This window comes from Scomber scombrus, chromosome 1 (assembly GCF_963691925.1).
Source record: "Scomber scombrus chromosome 1, fScoSco1.1, whole genome shotgun sequence".
Lineage (NCBI taxonomy): Eukaryota > Metazoa > Chordata > Actinopteri > Scombriformes > Scombridae > Scomber > Scomber scombrus.
In genome coordinates, this window is record NC_084970.1 from 20,435,735 (window position 1) to 20,456,213 (window position 20,479).

The 20,479-nt window shown below is 39.7% G+C and overlaps 1 protein-coding gene across 1 annotated transcript; it reads left to right on the forward strand.

Annotated features, from left to right (window-relative positions):
- The first annotated feature begins 104 nt into the window (after positions 1-104).
- Positions 105-19,518, forward strand: swap70a (switching B cell complex subunit SWAP70a). Its single transcript, XM_062415471.1, has 12 exons — positions 105-239; positions 3,643-3,783; positions 4,952-5,125; positions 5,328-5,555; positions 7,888-8,034; positions 8,169-8,277; positions 8,379-8,560; positions 9,832-9,939; positions 10,482-10,648; positions 17,410-17,608; positions 18,311-18,407; positions 18,797-19,518. Exons 1-12 carry the CDS (start codon positions 144-146, stop codon positions 18,964-18,966), a joined length of 1,818 nt encoding a protein of 605 aa, XP_062271455.1. The 5' UTR covers positions 105-143; the 3' UTR covers positions 18,967-19,518.
- The last annotated feature ends 961 nt before the right edge of the window (positions 19,519-20,479 follow it).

Here is a 20,479-nt window from a genome sequence, read left to right on the forward strand (position 1 = left end):
TGTGGCGCTATTCGCACACCTCTCCGTGCTGCTCCAACATCATCACATCACAGATTGAGAGGCGGACACTTGGAGCAACACTGACACAAACTAACAGACAGACACACACACACAGACCTCCGGTGGTGCTACTGCGGAACAAAATGTGGCTTCGTGGGGAGCTTTTGAAATCCATATGGCACGCCTTTACGGCTCTGGACTTGGACCATCGTGGAAAAGTCTCCAAATCTCAGTTAAAGGTGTGGATCACTTCTGTTTTCTTGTCGTTTGCTAGTTGAGGGACGTCCACTGCAAAATAAGTTCACGTGTGTGCCGATCACGTCTCCTGATTTCATTTTCTTGATATTTTGTCTGTATTCTCATTTTTGATTCAATTAACATGCGACTTAACAGCATCCTAGTGTGTAACTTCATGTCAGTGGTGGAAAATAAGTCCGTTACTCAAATACGTTCAGGGACGTGCACAGACATTTTGAGGGGCTGTGGGTTTAGGGAGTATGGAAGACCATTTCCGCCAATGTGATTTAAAAAAAGAAAAAGTTATTATAATGAGACATTTTCTCAATACAATGACACAGTAAAACAAAAATAACGAGAAACAATATTAAAAAAAATAATGACAGTATCTCAATAATTAGATACAATCTCAGAATAAAAAGAAAGCCTCTCAAAATGACATATCTCATTATTTTTGAGACACTAAGTCATTATTTTGAGATACTAAATCATTATTTTGAGAGTTTCTCATTACTCACATTCCGTACTTAAGTAGAAGTACAGATACTTGTTTAAAAAGTAGATGTACTAATTAAACTCCTTAACTCAAGTAAAAGTAATAAAGTACAGCCTCTGAAATGTACTTAAGTACAAAAGTAAACAGTAAAAATGAATTTTTACCATCAATGGTACACAATACCTTTCCCCATAACTAAACAAAACGAAAAACGTTCTCGGCACACAAAATAGGATAGTTTTCCTCTTTTGTTAACAACCTGCACAGAGAAAATTTTTTTTTTTTTTTTAGTGCGTCTTTACATGATACATATGTGTACCGAATTTCGTTTGTCTATGTCAATCTGAGTCGAGGGGCTCCATATTTTAAATTTTCTAGGGGGCGCTATTGAGCCATTTTGCCTAGTGGCGATATGGGTCCAAGAGACTTTTTCGTGCGTCTTTACACGATACATATGTGTACCGAATTTCGTTTGTCTACGACAATCTGAGTCGAGGGGCTCGCTTTTTTAAATTTTCTAGGGGGCGCTAGAGAGCCATTTTGCGTCGCCCATTTGTGCGATCCTTAAAATATCCAATTTTTCGCCGGGTCGGACACGATGGCAAGTTTTGATGAGTTTTGGGGCACGTTTAGGCTGTCAAAAAGGCGTTTGATTTGACAGACGAATAATAATAATAATCACTACGATTACAATAGGGCCTTCGCACTGTAGTGCTTGGGCCCTAATAAGTATAGATACCTGGAAAATCTACTTAAGTAGACTATAGTAACGAAGTCTAAATACCTCTATCTTCCCACCTCTGAAATTTGTAAATAGTTTTAAATTAATACATTATTGCAAATATTATTATATTAGTGCACACATTATTACATAGTTTATTGTATCTAGTTTAAACCGCAATGTGATTTTGCATTGTGAAATTAACACTGCCAGCTATCGCTATCAGCGATAGTGAAAGACGTACCTCTATGGTGATCAAAGCGTTTCAACACGGCACAATAGTCCTTTATTTCATTCCTCGTTATAGAAAGCAGAAGCAAGTTAAGCACAGAAACATCTTTGAAACCAAAAGTGAAAACCACAATATTCAAACTTCACACATAAACTCTTTGATCTCAGATGATTATTATTTAATATATTTTATAGGCTTCATCATGTAAAGTCAAAATTTAAAAGCAGATCTTGCAAAATGAATGAATTAGTATCTCATATCGCTATGAATGAATACCACAGAATGTCTGGAATACAATAATAAATATTTCTGTCTGAATTTTCTAGAGACGATAATATAAAGACAGTGCTAGGTAAAATGCTTTCATTCTTTTCAATCCATTTCTAAAGAAAGCGTCTGTCACACTGTCACGTCACAGACATACTTACAATTCAGAGAACAAGAACTTCTTTTCATACTTATGAGGTATCAACACATTAGTCCCAAGAATAGCAAGGGTATAACAACAAGGCCTATATCACTTTTGTATGACATGTTTTTCTGTGTCCCTACCATCAACACTTCTAACCCACACAACTCTGAACCATTTCTTATTTCAAATGACTGTGCATCCTCCTTAAAGTTTCACAAATTGGCCTATATATTATAAAAAGCATTTTATCTGAACAAGAGCATAACTCAGAATTTTGCAAGAATAACCGCAGCAGCCATGAAGTTATCCGTCAGTAACATATCACTATTTGACTTTAACATACATGAAGTTTGCTGTTTGTACAATAATACAATGTAAAGGCTTACAAATGATATCAGAGCTAACTCAGCCAATAAACACCATATTTCTGTTTCTTCATTCTGGCTCACTTTAAAATAGTACTAATGAATTAACATCACAGACATGTGTTCTTTAATGTTTCTCTTCTAGGCTTTAACACAGTAGGTTTATCATAAAACAATCATTACTGTTAAAAAGTATGAAAAGAGAGCAGTTTAGATGTCTTTTTTATTTGCTACACAGCAACATGTGGTTTTTAGCTTTGCTGGTAGCAAAAAATCCCAGTTGGGGATGTTTGTTACAGTCTCTTCAGGGTTGGTGGTCACATGTTGGCAAATACATATATGGGGTGATATAAGTAGTCCTCTCTTTCTTTTTAGATAGCAAAATGGCCAGGAATTTGTCAGGAAGACAAACAAGGGTGAGACCGCCATATTAATGCTCAGAGCAGTCAGATAAGTTAAACTACACAATATTGTTATATAAGGATAAAAAAATGCACTTACAGGAATGATTTTTGTTTACTTGATGCAGGAGATGTGTTGTTTTATTTCAATGAAACTAAACATCTTAAATTAGTTTCTAAGATGCCTCAATTTTTTATTTTTCCCCATTAAAATAACACAGGGTAAACCAACTCCATAGTGTGTGACTACCCACGGTGGGGATGGTTGTCACAAGTGCACAAGACATAGTTGAGAGTCCACTTTCTTTCTCCTTTTTTTTTTTTTTTACAAAATCAGCTTAAGGAGATTAAGTCCACTCCATTACACATTAAAGGGGGAATCTTTACAGAATACGGTTTATGAGGAAGGGTTAGGGTTAACTTAAATACAGCATTAAATAATGCTTAAATGCATTTTTTTAATTGAGTAACATTTTCATATGTGAAACACTTTTATTATCCATGTGTATGTTCTGCTTAACTACCTTGTGTAACGATGGCTCAGTTCAACGAATTCAATTTCATCATTAAGATCTGAGGCAACGCTTGATCAGTAGTGCTTGTAAATGTCAGCGTTGAGGTTTTGCATTTCTGGTAGCACAACCCAAAAACCATGAAGCAGGTCTTGATCATGATCTCAACTTACCCTTCATGTGAATGAATTAGTATCTGTTTCTTCACCTGTAGTGCGCATGTTTTATACAGATACTATCTAATTCACTTACCTGTGGTATTTTAGGTGCTGTCTCACAACATATGCACAGTGATGAGGATCCCTCATAACCCTGTGGCCCTTGAAGAGCATTTCAAAGATGATGATTCGGGGCCTCTGTCCAACCAGGGCTACATGCCCTACCTCAACACATTTGTTCTTGACAAGGTGGGCAACAAGTTGAAAGTTAACTCCTGTCAACATGCTATAAACAACGTGGAAACGAGGACTGGTTATCATTGGATGCTTTCTAAATAGTTATGCCAATAGTTTGTATGAGTTTCAGTACCGATACTTAAACTTGTTCCTTTTTTCTCTATGTTTCTTCAGTTCTCATGTTATGTGCTGTGCTTTCAATAAACTTTGATGACAGCAGTTGACCTTTGAGGTTTTTAGAGGAAATAATAAAGAAATTGGATTTCAAATGAGCATTGGCCATAATGCTGGGAAGAATCAGCAATAAGTCCTCATAGAAACTTGCATGTTATTATTCTAATAAATAACCTACAAGAGCAAAAATAAAAAGAGTGAAAAACATGAGTCTCCCTGACAATAAACAGCAGCACTAACAGTTACAGTTGCTTAGTATGTTGTATTAGCAACACATTAGCTTCACACAGCTAACCTAGTATAATTGCTAACTTTTGGTTAGCACTGAACTGATTGCAGGAAAACTAAATGAGAAAATAGCAAATCTCAGAACAGCTATACTAAAAAGAGTACTTACAAATAATGCTCTGAAAATTGCTTTTATGTATGTTGCATTTTGCTACAAACAAATCTCACAGGCCTTTGTTTTAGACTTCAACTCAGTAAACCAACTAGCTTGAAAATCTCACACAATAAAAATAGTAAAATTCTCTTAATTTCCTGTACTGTTACAGGAATTGATTGCCACTTCCCTGTTCTACCCAGTGTAACACTGTCTGTTATTTATTCTTTGATAGAATAACATATTATTGAAATTTTCTCCAAAGAGAGGAGTACGCACTCTGATATATATATTTTGTCCTGTAGTTTATTGACTGGTAGTGTAATACGCTGCAAACACATCCGTTAAAATGTTATAAGACCAACTATGATGTGAATTAGTAAACTGCTTTAGTTTCCCTGTTTGTACTTGGTAGCTGTTTTCTTGCCTCTCTCTTGTAGGCTCTGACTTGAATTAAAATGAGGCATTTAGCTACATCAGATTTGTACCTCACATCCTGGAGGCTCGAGGTTTTGAAAAGAGACAAACACTAGTCCCTTGCATAGCATTTGTAAACACACTGCCCTCCCTGGTGCTGAACTGTTTGACTTTGACTCTGACTGAATGCTTCATGTTCAATCACAGGTACAAGAGGATTTTGATGTACTGGAGTTGTGCAGGATGTGCTGGACTTTGTGTTACAAGAAAAATATCTGCACTAAAAATCTGCTCATCTCAGACAATGATTGTTTCAAAGTGTGGTGCATATTCAACTTTCTGTCAGAAGAAAAGTACCCACTAGTCATCATCATTGAAGAGGTGAGAAAGAGCTTGAGCTTGAGAAGTTTTTATATACATTTATCACACTGCACATATACACATATAGAGGCAGTCACATCTGTCCCATTGCATGTCTCAGAGCAACAGGCATCTTGAATTTACAATAAAAAATGTAACACAGAAGTTTTTAACCATTATCTCCACCAGTCATGGTTGTGAACTCTTAAATTTGTCTCCTTAGATCGAGTACTTCCTGCAAAAGCTGATGGAAGCCATGGGGATCGGATGGAGTGAGGAGAAGTTTGTGGATTACAAGCTCCACCTGTACAGGAAGAAGAACTGCCTGACTGCCTGGGAGCTGATCGAACTGGTGGGACTCAGTTACTTCAGCAAAGGCATAAACCGCCAGACCCTGTCTATGGGCATCAATGAGGTCTTCCAAGAACTCATATTGGATGTGCTCAAGCAGGTTAGACTGATCTCATGGTGCATGTGTACTGTGTATGTGTGTGTAGACATTATAATCTAATAACTCAAGAACAATACATGACCCTTAATCCACAGACTCACCCCATACAGTACATATTTAACCCTCATCCTACTAACATATTAAAGTCAGTGTAAAGTAAGAATAAATATGTGTTCTGAGTTTGACATACCACAGAAAAGTGTGTTGTTAACCACCCTGCCAAATTTGAATGATTAAAAAAATCGCAAAAATATATGAAATTAGGCTTCAAAGTTGTGTAAAAATCAACCTTTTTTTCTGCTCCCAAACGCTGTGGGAGTGCCCGCCGAGTCCACTGAAACCCCGCCCCCTACCAAGTGTCACCTGTCAATCAAAGTCACCACCTCTACCAGAAACATGGACGCTAGGTCTGAAAGCTTTCTGCTGCTAACTCGGCAGCTAGCTCGACGGCTCACTGGCTAATTGTAGACTGTAGTAGTAGTAGTAGTGTGCGCTGAATGTATTTATTCCTATAGCAGCAGGGGCGGGTTTATGCTAAACACCTCCGCTTTACGTAATGCGGTGGTGATTTTCAGACCCGCCTATTAAATCCAGACACAGAAATCTTGAAACACAGTTTGTGAAGTGTAGCTCCACAATTCAAATCTAAATGGTTTAAACGCTTTTTACACCTTTTTTCAGAAATACATTTATGACCTATTTAAAGTGTTTAGAAGAAAATGTCTGAATTCACTTTACACGGTCTTTAACATACATGAACTACAGACTGGGGTCCCTGGAGAACCTAAGAACCTAACCTACTGTAAGAAACAACTGACCTAACAAAATGTATTTCATAGTTTATTTGGTCTCAAAACATTATTGATGTCACCAGAAAAGCCCCCCATTATTTTAGGAAAGCTACAGTTAAATTTGTATACTATGGCGCGCAGGTGGTCGAGTGGTTAGAGCGCATGCCATGTACGCATATATGCAGCCGACCCCGGTTCAAATCCCGGCCGGAGGTCCTTTGCTGCATGTCAACCACCTCTCTCTCCTGTGTTTCTTGTCTGTCTACTGCTAAATAAAGGCGTCTATGCCAGAAAAAATCTTTTTAAAAAAAAAAGTGTATATTGTGTGAAATGAACACTTAGGGTCATTGAAATAGCACATGAGGGAATCCGTGGCTGCTCATCTGTGTCTGTCTCACAGAGTTTCTCCACCCCCCTGATAGTGTGTGATTATATAAATAGTTAGAATAAATTGTTCCATCTATTAAAACTGGTATTTAAAAAAAGAAAAACAAGCACTAATTAAAGCAGAAACAGAAAACAAATATATGAATTTGTTAAGAACAAACGGAGTGACAAAATCATAAAACATTGGAATGATATAATGAAATAAAGCACCTTTGAGATATGACAAAAATATGTCTCTAGGGTCTGCTGGTACCCCAGTAAATAGGATTAGGGTTGATCATCTCTTTCAGTCGCTGTGTGCAAATGCAATATACACGGCCCTATTTTAACGATCTATAGTGCATGGTCTGAAGATGTGGCCTGATTTAGGGTGTGTCCAAATCCACTTTTGCTATTTTAACGGTGGAAAAATGGTCGATGCGCCAGGCGCATGGTTCATAGGGGTTGCACTTAAGTCTCTTAATTAATCATGGGTGTAAAGACATGCATTCCGCCTGGTGCTGCTGTGCGCCAGGCGTAAGATAGGGCCTACAATGTGCAATGACTAATGATTAAAACATTATCCTGAATATGAAAACATTGTTAAATGCTACCTTGCATATGGTGATATTAGTTGGCATATTGTGGTATGTGAAAACACCATATTAGGTATCATTAAAAACACATGCATCATGTACTGTAAAGAGGCGCCCCAATGATATAATATTACTCTTCCATGAAGTTGTGGGACTTGCAAGAAACAGACAATTAATGCAGCAAAGGTTGAGTCAAACTCCTTAAGAAATACCAGATTTTCCATAAAGCAACTGCTCTTATCTTTCCATTAAACGTTCTGCCTGATAAATGTCATCTTTTAAACTCTAAAGTTGCAGTTTGATCAATTCCTTGTTTGCAATAATACTCTATGAATACTTTTCATAGATAGATTTTGCACCTTAAAGCACATTATAGGTAGAAACATTTATTTTAACTGCAACTCTTAAATGCTTGAACATATAATCCATATATATGTTCCATTATTTTTACTTATTGATACAATTATTGACTTATTTACAACCTCAATGGCAAATCTTGTTGTTTTTAAATACAGTATATAACAGTGACTATTGAGGAATATTGGACAGCTGAAGTGTCTTTGTTTAATTCTACTGAAGGGCTACATGATGAAAAAGGGCCATATGAGGAAGAACTGGAACGAGCGCTGGTTTGTGCTTAAACCCAACTCACTGTCGTACTACGTGTGTGAGGATCTTGTGGAGCTGAAAGGAGTTATCCCTCTGGACCAAAACTGTTGTGTGGAGGTAAACACTCAAATAGTTAAGTTTTATGTATGTTAGTTTGTGTTGTCACCTGGATATGATATATAAGGGATACTGGGGTTTTTTTCCAAATAGAAACATGAATGAGTGCCATGACTTGTTATTCTCTCTTGCAGTCTCTGTTAGATAAAGAAGGGAAGAAATGCCTGTTTATTATCAAGTGCTCTGACAAAAGCTTTGAGATCAGCGTGTCAGATAAAAAGAAGAAGCAGGAATGGATTCAAGGTAGTTAGTCATTTTAATTAGTCGTTTTGTCATCATCATCTCCTGTTGTGGAGGTTGGGTGGATCAGTCGATGAATCCCCTCTTTCTCTGTCTCATGGCAGCTATTCAGACGTGCATTCAGCTGCTGAGGTTGGGGCTGTCCTCTCCTCACCGCGAGGCCCGACGGAGGCGCAGGGAGCTCCGGCAGAGGCAGCAGACCGAGGAGGGTGATCTGGTAGAGAGGATGAAGGAGCTCCAGGTGGCCAATGAGAACAAACAGAGACAGCTGGAGAATATGAGGAAGGTACTGATTTGTGTCGACATAAAACTGACATTCAGAAAAAGGGTTTCTGACATAGTTCCAGTAACCAATTGGACAACTCAATTGTCATTTAAAGGAGTCCACTTTCAAGTCATGCTGTCTTCAGTAAACATTTTTGGTCCCAGACATAAGTTGTCAGACATTGCTGTCTCTGGTACAGTGACTTCCTCCTTCTGTTTCTGCCTGATTCAGGTTTTTCTCAGTTGTTAGGGTTAGGGTTGTTGACGTTCACAAAACCACTGTGTTCAATCAGTGGTTTATTTTCTAAAACGATGTATTGCAAATATGTTACAGTTCCATTAATTGAAACAAATCAAAAACTACAGCCTCAAAAATCATTATAGTGTTGAATCAAGTCCTCTTCTCAATAAAAGCTGAACATACAGTAATGAAATATAAATGTAGTATTACAGGGCAGCTTTATGGTGAAAGGTGTTGGTATTATTTTATATATCTCTTGTACGCTGTCAGGAGTTTCAAGTATCAAACATTTATACAGATGTGTGAATTATTATTGTTACAAATATGAATCTATAGATTCTAGATAGACAAAAAAATACATCTGAACTTCATGAGCGGTTTTCTTGTGGCAAAACTTTGATCTGTCTAACTGGTGACCTGATGGTTGTAAGTTTGTGGCACTGGTAGTGCAGTATAAAAATAGGAATTTGTTATCTACTTCCCTTTATTTTCACATATTCTGGTTCAAAATAACATAAAAACCCAAATTGACTAAAAGAAACACATGCTCACAGATGATACCGCACAACCCTGTTACTGAAAAGGGAAGCAAAACCCTCTATGCAAATGACACTATATATCAGTCAGGGACATCTGCATGAAGTGACAAGCAAGGCGTTTGACCTCCATTGTTTCAGAGCTGCAGCACATTATTGATGGCTTCTCACTTCCCTTTTTGCCATGCCAGATGGCCTTTTCGTAAACGTTGAGATGTAAAGGCTTTTTTAACTCTGAGTCTAATCTGCACATCATTTTAGAATAGTTGCATTTAGCGTAATACAGTCTAATGTAATTTGCCACAGTATTACATAATAGAGACGATAGGGAAAGAGACTAGGATTTTACTTCACGTCTTTACCTGCAAATCTCTGTCCTTGACTTTAAAAAAATGTGCTGAAATGACTTATTACTTCCTTGTTAAGTAACCACATAATGTTTAACAAATCTGAGTTTCTCTTTTAAGTCTTGTTTCTCAGTAAAGTAACAGCTCTTTCCTCTTTTGTGCTTCACAGAAAATGGAAGAGGCTGCCGCTCAAGCAGCCATGGAGGAGCACATGAGGAAGAAGACTCAGTTAGATTTGCAGGATCGCTACAGACTGGATCTGGAGAGAGAGAAAATGGTAACTGCAGTCTCAGCCTGCCTCAACAACAACAACACTGCTCATTTTTCCCGGTGATGATATGGGCTGATATGATAAGTGAGACAAAGTATACACATGGTTCAGAAAGAAGACTGATAATTCTGGTGAACTAAAGCTGTCTCTCTCTATATACTGCCTATTTTCTGATGAAGTCACCATCACCCGTCTGTGGCTCTGTGCTTCCAGGAACAACAAGCTAAAAATAGTTTAAATGATATATCCCATGATGTTGAATCATCTTTTGTCTGAGTGTCAGATGCAAAATCTCTCATTAATCATCATGTTAATACAGTTATTATACAGATGCATGTCTTTGTGAGATGATATGAACTTCTCTTTCCGTTGGTCAGATTACGTCATTGTAGTTTCATGGAGGAGGATGTAGATGACACTAAAACAGTAAATGTCACCACACAGAGTCAAAGGTTGAAGATTTACAGTTGTTATATAGATTTGTCTTTGGCTTAATGTGTAAGAAAAACTGATTATCTGCATTATTGTGTGTGTGGGGACTCGCTCAGGTACGTCAGCAGATGGAAGAGCAGGTGGCTCAGAAGTCCAGTGAACTGGAGCAGTACCTGCAGCGCGTCCGGGAGCTGGAGGACATGTACAACCGGCTGAAGGAGGCCTTAGAGGATGAGAGGCAGGCCAAGCAGGATGAGGAGGCCATGCGCAAGCTGCAGGCCAGGTCCAACACACACACACACACACACACACACACACACACACACACACACACACACACACACACACACACACACACACACACACACACACACATATCAGACCATGGTCACTTTTGGGGACATTACATAGACTTACATTCATTTCCATCCCCAATCAACTGGTCCTAAGTCTGAAATTTGTCCCCAAAAGTAGCTTTGAACAGACCACACACATGCACACATACACACAGGACGGTGTGTGGATATACACAGCATTGTACAATTAATGAACTTGTATGATAGAATGTAAACTAGTTCAGTAGCCCCAAAAACTTTTTCAAAAATGTTTTTGTTAATACTGCATAGTCATATTTTGGGCCCTATTTGATCTATCTATAGCGCATGATGTGAAGCGTAAGTACATTTAGGATGTGTCTAAATCAGCTTTTGCTATTTTAATGGCAGAAAAATGGTAACATGGTAAACCAATCAGTGTCATCTCCCATTCCCTTGAAAAGTCGGGTGCGCTTACACTTTGGAGCATTGCGATTATAATTCCGTATTTGCCATGCAATGTGTTTCAAGAATAAAACATGAGTTACTTTTTCTGAAAAGAAAGTTGGCTGATGAGCTGCTAACCCAACGTGTAATTCATAAAAAGGAAGAATATGGAGTTATAACCAACCAGTCTGATTAGTGTAAAGGTGTGTGTGGTTGTACTGTAGCAGCCTGGTGTGGTGTCATAAGCTGATTTAATAAACAGTGAGTGGCTGTGCTTCCTTGTTGATAAAAAATCACTAAGTGGCAGCAGAGCATCTTTACTCCAGAAGTAGATGTGGTTCTGAGATGCATTTTCCACCAAAACACCAACAACTCGCTTTATGCTGCATATTTTCCAATCTCATCCGTCAGGTCACCGTGTATGCAAAACCCAACAAATATGTACAGTTGTAGAAGGCTCATTCTCATTTAATCTGTTATTTTTGTAATTCATTAATTCTGTTAAATATTAAGACTAATCATTATGACTTTTTTTAAATACATTTTTTGATGTGATCCTTTTTTTCTAATTTCTTGCATGTTTTGTGCACACGCCTACTAAAATCCTGATTCTGCGCCCCTAAAATAACAGTGAAATACGCAGCATTGACTTCTGACCAGTATATTGTTGGTCAATAGTGCAATCACTTTCCACTGCCTCAAAATAGCAATGCAGCAATTAAAGCCGCAAACGGCGATGGCGGGCCCTCGCTCACCCATGCCACCGCGGGGCCTGAGGCATGGTGGGGCTGTGGCGTGAAGCAGAAAGTGAGAAAAAACCTGGAAGGAGGCCAAAAATGCAATGTTTCGTTCATCCAGTAGGGGGCAGTCACAGGTAGTTACACATATGGTCTGGTGTGGTCTGGTGTGTTCAGCGCGGCCATTCATCAGTCATGTGAAGTTTGGAGTGAATTGGACAAAGCATGAAGGAGTTATGAGAGGTTGATGGTTCATCCACCAGGGGGCAGTAGAGTGTAACAAAACACAAGCGGTTGAGTTCAGGGTGGGACAGTGATTACACATGTGAAGTTTTGTGGAAATCGCACAATGATGATGTAAAATATGGCACTTCCTGTTTCCACGAGGGGGCGACACGAGTGAGATCGCCTATGAGTGAATGGAAACGTTGAGGTCGGCACCCTGGACCTGTGTACCAATTTTCATGATGATACGAGTTCAATAAAGCCATCAAAAAGCCAAACGTATTTTCATGGCGAGGAATTGATGGTCGCCGCGTCGCCACACGGACGCCATTACTCGTAGCTTCACAGTCTTCATAATGGTAAATGGTAAATGGTAAATGGCCTGTACTTATATAGCGCCTTTCTAGTCTTTTCGACCACTCAAAGCGCTTTACAATACATTTCATTCACCCCATTCACACACATTCATACACTGATGGCAGGAGCTACCACGCAGGGTGCCAACCTGCACATCAGGGGAAGCTAATCATTCATACACATTCATACAACGTTGGCACAGCAACGGGAGCAATTTGGGGTTAAGTGTCTTGCCCAAGGACACATCGACATGTGGACTGGAGGAGCCGGGAATCGAACCGCCAATCTTCCAATTGGTGGACGACCGCTCTACCTCCTGAGCCACAGCCGCCCCCGGTATAATGTAGCTTCACCAACTGGTTCTGAATGAAGTTGATGGGGCAAAGTATGTAATTTCAATGAATCTTAGTTAACTTCCTGTTACCACCGGGGGGCGCTATGAGTTACGTGGGAAGTTAATATATCGGGACGTTCAGGGCGGAGCCATCATCATGTCCAGCAAGTTTGAAGCTGATTGGATGAAGTATGTGGGCGTGAGAGCCACTCGTATGTACATGGCGAGCACGCCAAAGTTAGTTGAGCCCTGGCAGACACGCCCTTTGACCTACGGATGCGCAGAGCACAACTTAAGCTCAGCTAGGTCTGGAGATGTTGCGTACCTAATTTGAACTTGATCGGGCGAACGCTGTGGGAGGAGTTAATTTTAGGCGGGAAAAATCAAAACCAAAATGGCTGACTTCCTGTTGGGTTGAGGTCATGAGGTCAAGAGGCTTTTTTGCATATGTGGGTATAATACATATGTGTACCGAATTTTGTGAGCATAGGACAAAGTTAGCAAAATTCCCTATGGGCATTTTTGGACTTTGTAGGGGGCGCTATTCCGCCATTCTCCGTCGACCATGTGCGACCACCCAAAAATATTGAATTTCGGATGAGGCCGGACGTCCGTGCAAAAGTATAAGCATTTTCGCATTTGGGAAAGGGGCGAAATTGGGACACGAAACGAATAATAATCATAATAATTAAAGCTGCAAGCAGCGATGACCAGGCCCTCGCCCCCCCATGCATGTCGGGGCTGTGGTGCAGTTGGAGGGCGCGCACGTAGAAGTCTTCATACGCAGGCTTTTATTTGACATTGCATGATGTGGTGAAATATCACTGACTGTGTCCACTATGTGGCACTAGAGAGCACCCACCAATTATATGTCATGTTGTAGTGTGTGATGTGGAGAACACATCCTGTAAATGTCATATAAATCGGATAATGTTTGTCATATGAGGCTGACTTCCTGTGTCCAGTAGGTGGCGCTAGAGGTCACCCACCAATAATATGTCATGTTGTAGTATGTGATGTGGAGAAGACATCCTGTAAATTTCATATGAATCGGATAATGTTTGTCATATGAGGCTGACTTCCTGTGTCCAGTAGGTGGCGCTGTGTATATGACACAGTATTGATGCATAGACGTGTTAGGGGCGGGACCCTCTACTTGCGTGATTAATTTGGTGTAGATCGGACGATGTCTGTAGGATTTATAAGGATTTCCTGCCTGTGTCCACTATGTGGCGCTAGAGATCACCCACCAATTATATGTCATGTTGTAGTGTATGATGTGGAGAAGACATCCTGTAAATTTCATATAAATCGGATAATGTTTGTCATATGAGGCTGACTTCCTGTGTCCAGTAGGTGGCGCTGTGTATATGTCACAATATTGATACATAGATGTGTTCAGGGCGGGACCCTCTACATGCGTGATCAATTTGGTGTAGATCGGACGATGTCTGTAGTAGTTATAAGGACTTCCTGCTTTTTGGCGAAGGATCGAAGGGCGAAGGAAATTGTCGGCACCGCCACGCCCAAACCGAATCCCTAATCAGAAAGTTTTTGATAACTTTTCATCTCCAATGTCTCAAGATGTTTCTGAGTGAATTTGAAGTCGGTCGGATAAAATCCCTAGGACAAGTTTGTTAAAGTACGGGGCGTGGAAATCGCCAAAATGGCACGAGTATCCAGTAGGTGACGCTATGGAGCTAACACAGTATTGATGCATAGACGTGTTCAGGGCGGGACCTTCTACATGCGTGATTAATTTGGTGTAGATCGGACGATGTCTGTAGGAGTTATAAGGACTTCCTGCTTTTTGGCGAAGGATCGAATGGCGAAGGAAATTATCGGCACCGCCACGCCCAAACCGAATCCCTAATCAGAAAGTTTTTGATAACTTTTCATCTCCAATGTCTCAAGATGATTCTGTGCAAATTTGAAGTTGGTCGGATTAAATCCCTAGGACAAGTTTGTTAAAATACAGGGTCAGGGGTCCCATAGACTTTTTTGTGCGTCTGGACATGATACATATATATACCAAATTTCGTTCATGTACGTCAATCTGTCACATTTTTATATTCGTTAGGGGGCGCTATTGAGCCATTTTGCGACATCCATTTTGGCGAACCATAAAATATCGAATTTTTCACCGGGTCTGATGTGCGTGCAAATTTTCGTGAGTTTTGGGGCACGTTTAGGCTGTCAAAAAGGCGTTTGATTTGACAGAACTATAATAATAATCACTACAGATACAATAGGGCCTTCGCACTGGAGTGCTTGGGCCCTAATAAACACTATACTAAACACTAACAATAAACAATTTCAATAGGGCTTTCGCCAGGCGACTTGCAGTCGCCGCTCGGGCCCTAATAAACATTACAATTTCAATATAGCATTTTTCCCCGGGGGTCTTCCATACCACATGATTACTTGATTACTTGATTACTTTGGGGTCACTTGCACTTTGGGGTCACTTGCACGTTGGGGCATGAACAAATTTCAATAGGGCTTTCGCCAGGCGACTTGCAGTCGCCGCTCGGGCCCTAATAAACATTACAATTTCAATATAGCATTTTTCCCCGGGGGTCTTCCATACCACATGATTACTTGATTACTTGATTACTTTGGGGTCACTTGCACTTTGGGGTCACTTGCACGTTGGGGCATGAACAAATTTCAATAGGGCTTTCGCCAGGCGACTTGCAGTCGCCGCTCGGGCCCTAATAGTAATAAACATTACAATTTCAATATAGCATTTTTCCCCGGGGGTCTTCCATACCACATGATTACTTGATTACTTTGGGGTCACTTGCACTTTGGGGTCACTTGCACGTTGGGGCATGAACAAATTTCAATAGGGCTTTCGCCAGGCGACTTGCAGTTGCCGCTCGGGCCCTAAAAATATGCCTGACCACACCTCATTTCGAGACCAACACGCCCACGGGCGCACAGATGGGTGCAAGTGCATTTGCTATTTAGACAGCGTGGGCGCTTGATGGGAAAATGACAACTGCGTAGGTCTTAAACTAGCAAAGACACTTGCGCCGGGACTAGCGCCGCTGTGCAGCTGGTGTGAGATAGGGCCTTTAGACTGTAGTTTGTGGTGATGTTCTATTTGATTGCATTATATTTCAGATTTACCTAAATAATTCAATATCGGATGTAATTATTTGCTGCACCTCATAATAAACTAGACATTTTCTGTTTTTCTTCATTTTCACCTTGAAAACAGCCTGATAGTTTTAAAGGAGCAGAGCAGTTTAAACCGATTTCCCTCAGATTTGTAATTTTTTGTACACATACTTCAGATCAGATGTCGAATCTACTGCAAGAAAATCTACTGTTCCTAACATTAAACCAGACTCTCTTGTGATAAGCATTGTTAGGTCTAATGGAGGAGAACATAGTAGGATGAAACTCAATTCTTAGTTCAAGCAGTTTAATGAACACACGTGTGAGCAAATACAGCATTCATACACAGCAGTTGTCCACATATATATATTATGTGTGTGTGTGTGTGTGTCACTGCACATGCATTATTGTCTATTCATTATTGCATTATTGTCTATTCAGAGATCCTACGTGTTTGGCAGCAGTTCATTAATGGAACCCCAAAAGACCCTCACCTTTGTTTTAACAGTTTGAGCAGATCAATCTTGTCTATAAAGTACTCCCGGGACAGTTAGTCTTCCTTCACAAGCTTGAACATTAAAATTCCTTTCCTTATATGTATGTTTGTATGGCTGGTTTTCTTAATATGAACTCAATGAACTTACACACTCAAGAACATCTACTTTAGGGCTCTTCTGAACTCATTGAACCTAGATTGTAATGGTCTCTATTCAGGACTCCTTACTATTAACACACAATATAATGACAAGACATTTTATATGATTAATATGACATTAAAGTTAAATTCATAATGACGTTGTTAATGAATATCAAATCAAGCATAGCTAAGCAAAATGCACCTGACGATAGAAGATGATGAGAAAGAGCCTCCTGGTGGCCAAAGTTTTTGAGATGCTGATCAAATGATCACAACGTCCCTGGTTCAAGTCTGGACCTTGATCCATGTCATTCCTTATCTCTGCCTCTCCTCTCAATTCCTGTCAACAGTCTAAAAAGGCACAAAATGCTCCAAAAATCAATAAATAAAACAATAAATGGCTCAATCACAGTGATTGTACAGCAAATGGCAATTTCAAATGTGAATGTTTTTGTTGTCTAATTAATGACAACTAAAAACACAGTTCATTCCAGTACAACAATCCCACAAATACACAATCTTAGAAAATCACTGGCACTGAAAATCAATAGTTGCAGTCATTGTTTTCCACCAGCTGGTTTAATTCAGCCGTTGGTGAAATACACTCACAGTGTTCAGTCCTGCCTGCTTCTCTGTGTATATTTTGAATCATCTGGCTGTGTTAGCGTGGGTGATGTTCAAAACAAATACTTTAAAGGCAGATTTTTAAAAATTCTCTGTTGGAGTGTATGTGATTGAACTGATAAAACTAACACATCCAGTGTGTTCTGGCTTCAGCTCGTTTATCCCTGTGTACTGAACAGAAAGTGGATAAAGAAGACTATTAAAATATATTTTTAAGCATGCTTGCTGTGCATTTCCTCACAGGCTGCTGGAGGAGGAGACAGAGAAAAGGGCAGAGCTGGAGCAGATCCACCTGCAGCAGCAGAGGGCGCTGTCTCAGACTCAGGCTGAGAAGCAGGAGTTGGTTGCCGAGCAGCAGGCCAAGGAGAGAGACCTGCAGGCAGCCATGCAGCAGCTGGAGACACTGGAGAGAGAGCGGCAGGGAGCACTGCAGGAGTATCAGGTCAGGCTAAATGTAACAGCAGAGCTATAAGACTTACAGTCAGTAATGAGGAGTAACATGAGGGACTGATGTGTCTCATCCACTAGTCAGAGTTTTGGTTTTGATACTAAGTGATCAGAAGTCTGAGGAATGAAAACACAAACTTCCTCAAAATACTTTTTTATAACACAAATCAAAGTCCTCAAATGTCTGAACACGCAATGCACACAAGAACGTAAATTACAGCATAACTGGCTCAGTTATTATTTTAGTTTTATTTGATGTATCTGATCAAATAATAAATAAACAAGATTTTGAATCTGACCTGGTATTTGTTGCCAGCTTTCAGCACCTGACCTGACACCTTTTTGATGTTTAAAAAAAATTGCAGTTCGTGCCAAAAAAGTTTTGAGGTTCAATGCATAGCCCAGGGATCCTACGGTAAAAACAGGGAAAAGTATTTTAAAATCTTAATTTCCAGGCCTGGAAAAGTCATAAAACAAACTAAAATCATTGACGGTTTTTGAAAAGTCATGTACATCAATTTTATTATATGAATTTAAATGTTGTGAATTTTCATGGAAATTATAGAATAGTTTTGAAATTTTGTGAGTGAGGGGGCCCTGCTAGCACAAGTCAGAATAACTATGTGTACTACTGTGCTGACATCTGTTCAGAGTTCATAGATGTGAACGCTTCTTCCTCTTCCTTCTTCATTTCTAGGTGGTGTCGAAGAAGCTTGAGCGAGCAGCTAACAAGACTAAGAATTGGAAAGACAAGGTGGCCAGACATGAAGGGCTGGTGCGTCTCATCCAGCCAGGTAAAGGGATTGGCAGCTCATTAGTTTTTGGTCATCATTTACTCATGTATGAACAGTCTTGTAGTTAAAGATTTTAAACTGACCAGCATTTAATTGCAGAGATTTTTACATTAAAGTTCATGACAGCAGGGTTTTGCAACATTATGTAACTGTAATATTGTTCATATACTTTGGGCCAACTAGACATTAACACAGCTCAGCCACAGTACTTTATTCTGTGTCAGTAATTTATATCTGAAGTACATGACAAAACTGAGAGTTTAAGCCTAAATTATTGTTGGTCCACATCCAACAATGTTTTACTTTTTGGACATATTTGCATCAGTGATTTGTCTTGTTTAAAGGTGCCGCCACCCGCCACCCCCCCCCCCCCTCTCTTGGTCTTTTAGGCGATAAAGCACCTCAGAAGATGACCAACTGGGGTCCGGCTGCATTTACTGACATTGAGCTGGAGATGAGAAAGAAGTCGTGGCAGGAGAGGAAAAACCAGGGGGCTCAGCGGGGCTCACCATGTTTACATGGACCGCATGCTGATGAGGGAGACTCTGACCATAATTAACTACTGAGCCAGTGTTTTTACATTCCAGGTCTGAAAGGTTTTATAACATAAACTTACTGAGCCACACGATAGCTGCAAAAAAACAAAAATATTTTACAGATTTCATTAGAGTCACATTTTGCCTTTACATGTGCAGCTTGGATGAACTGCATTTCATCTGTTTCATCTTTATCATTCATGTTTTTATTTAGTTTTGTTTTGCTTTGCAGCTGGTAATTTCAGGTCATCCGTTCTCAGTCTATCTGCTGACTATAATTTCTTTAATTTCATACTTTGTGGTTGTTTCCCATATTTTTGTTTTGACATAAACCTGCTGTGATGTAAACTGTGGAAAATAACTGATATCCTGCAAATTATAACAGTTAATTCATTTTCTTATTGACAGCACTGGCTTCATTTCCTGATAAAAACTTTTATTAGCTAGGGTTAAGTGAAGGTTGTCTGTCATAATCAACATGATAAAAACAAAAGTAAAACACCAACTATTCTTTACAAAAGTGGATTTACATTTCATAAATAAGAACATTTTATAGCTTGAGGCTGCTGTTTCCAAATAAAGACGCCTACATGTGTCTAAAATAGCAACAAGTGTCACATTTTCTTTTGTTTTTTATTGAGGGTCATTTACCTCCTGACCAGGACAAAGAGTGTCCACCAGGTGTCACCATATGAACAGGTCCTCATTCAGTTCACTATAAACTGAGGAGCAGAGGGAGCCACTGTGCAGGTGCTGCAGGCTCATGTGGAAGCTGCAAGAAAATATTGCATGGACATTGAACTGTGGATGCTGAGTGTACACACTCATGCTAGGTCTTGCTTTTATATTTCGTTATTTTTGTAGAAAACAAGAGGAGATGTCTCACATGCAACAAGGTGACCAGTCTTAACCATCTGGCTACCAGGATGCCACAAGTGCTAGATATTCTTGAAAAAGGAGCCACATCGTCCAGATGTTGAAAGGATAAGGCTGATCTTATTCTATATTTTTCACATCATCATTAAATCCCATGAAAAGACCAAACCTGCAAGAGTAACAGTCTGAGTGCATTCTTACCCTTCCCTACCCTGTTTGGCACTCAGCCCCAAGCCCCTTCATTCCAAATGAAGAACGGAAATCTTTTAAAAACTAAAAACAAAGCTAGAGTTTGTGACCCATTTTTAAAAATGCTAAGTAATTTTCTAAAACATCTGGGCAATGTAGTTAGTCAAACAGGAGTGTGAGCCACAGAGTAATGAACTTTATCAGGCTTTGGCAACACAAACAATACAGTCAACTCAGTGTTGTTTTTAGTCTTTTCAGGGAATTTGCTGACAACCAGAGAAATGCAGAATATCACCATAAATCCTCCCAGCAGGATAAAAGCATTGCAGTCACCTGCAGGGATGGACGATCACATTTTTGCGATTGCTATCAGCAGCGATACTGATCTGATTACACAGATCGGTTATCAGTCGTGGTGTTGCAAAATTCAGTGATTATGCCATCAGTTATATTCATTCAGTCACGGCAGGT

Coding starts and splice junctions, on each gene's coding strand:
- swap70a (XM_062415471.1), top strand. CDS start 144: ATGTGGCTTCGTGGGGAGCTTTTGAAATCCATATGGCACGCCTTTACG. Junction 3,784..4,951: donor ACACATTTGTTCTTGACAAG/GTGGGCAACAAG, acceptor GTTCAATCACAG/GTACAAGAGGATTTTGATGT. Junction 17,609..18,310: donor GAGCACTGCAGGAGTATCAG/GTCAGGCTAAAT, acceptor CTTCATTTCTAG/GTGGTGTCGAAGAAGCTTGA.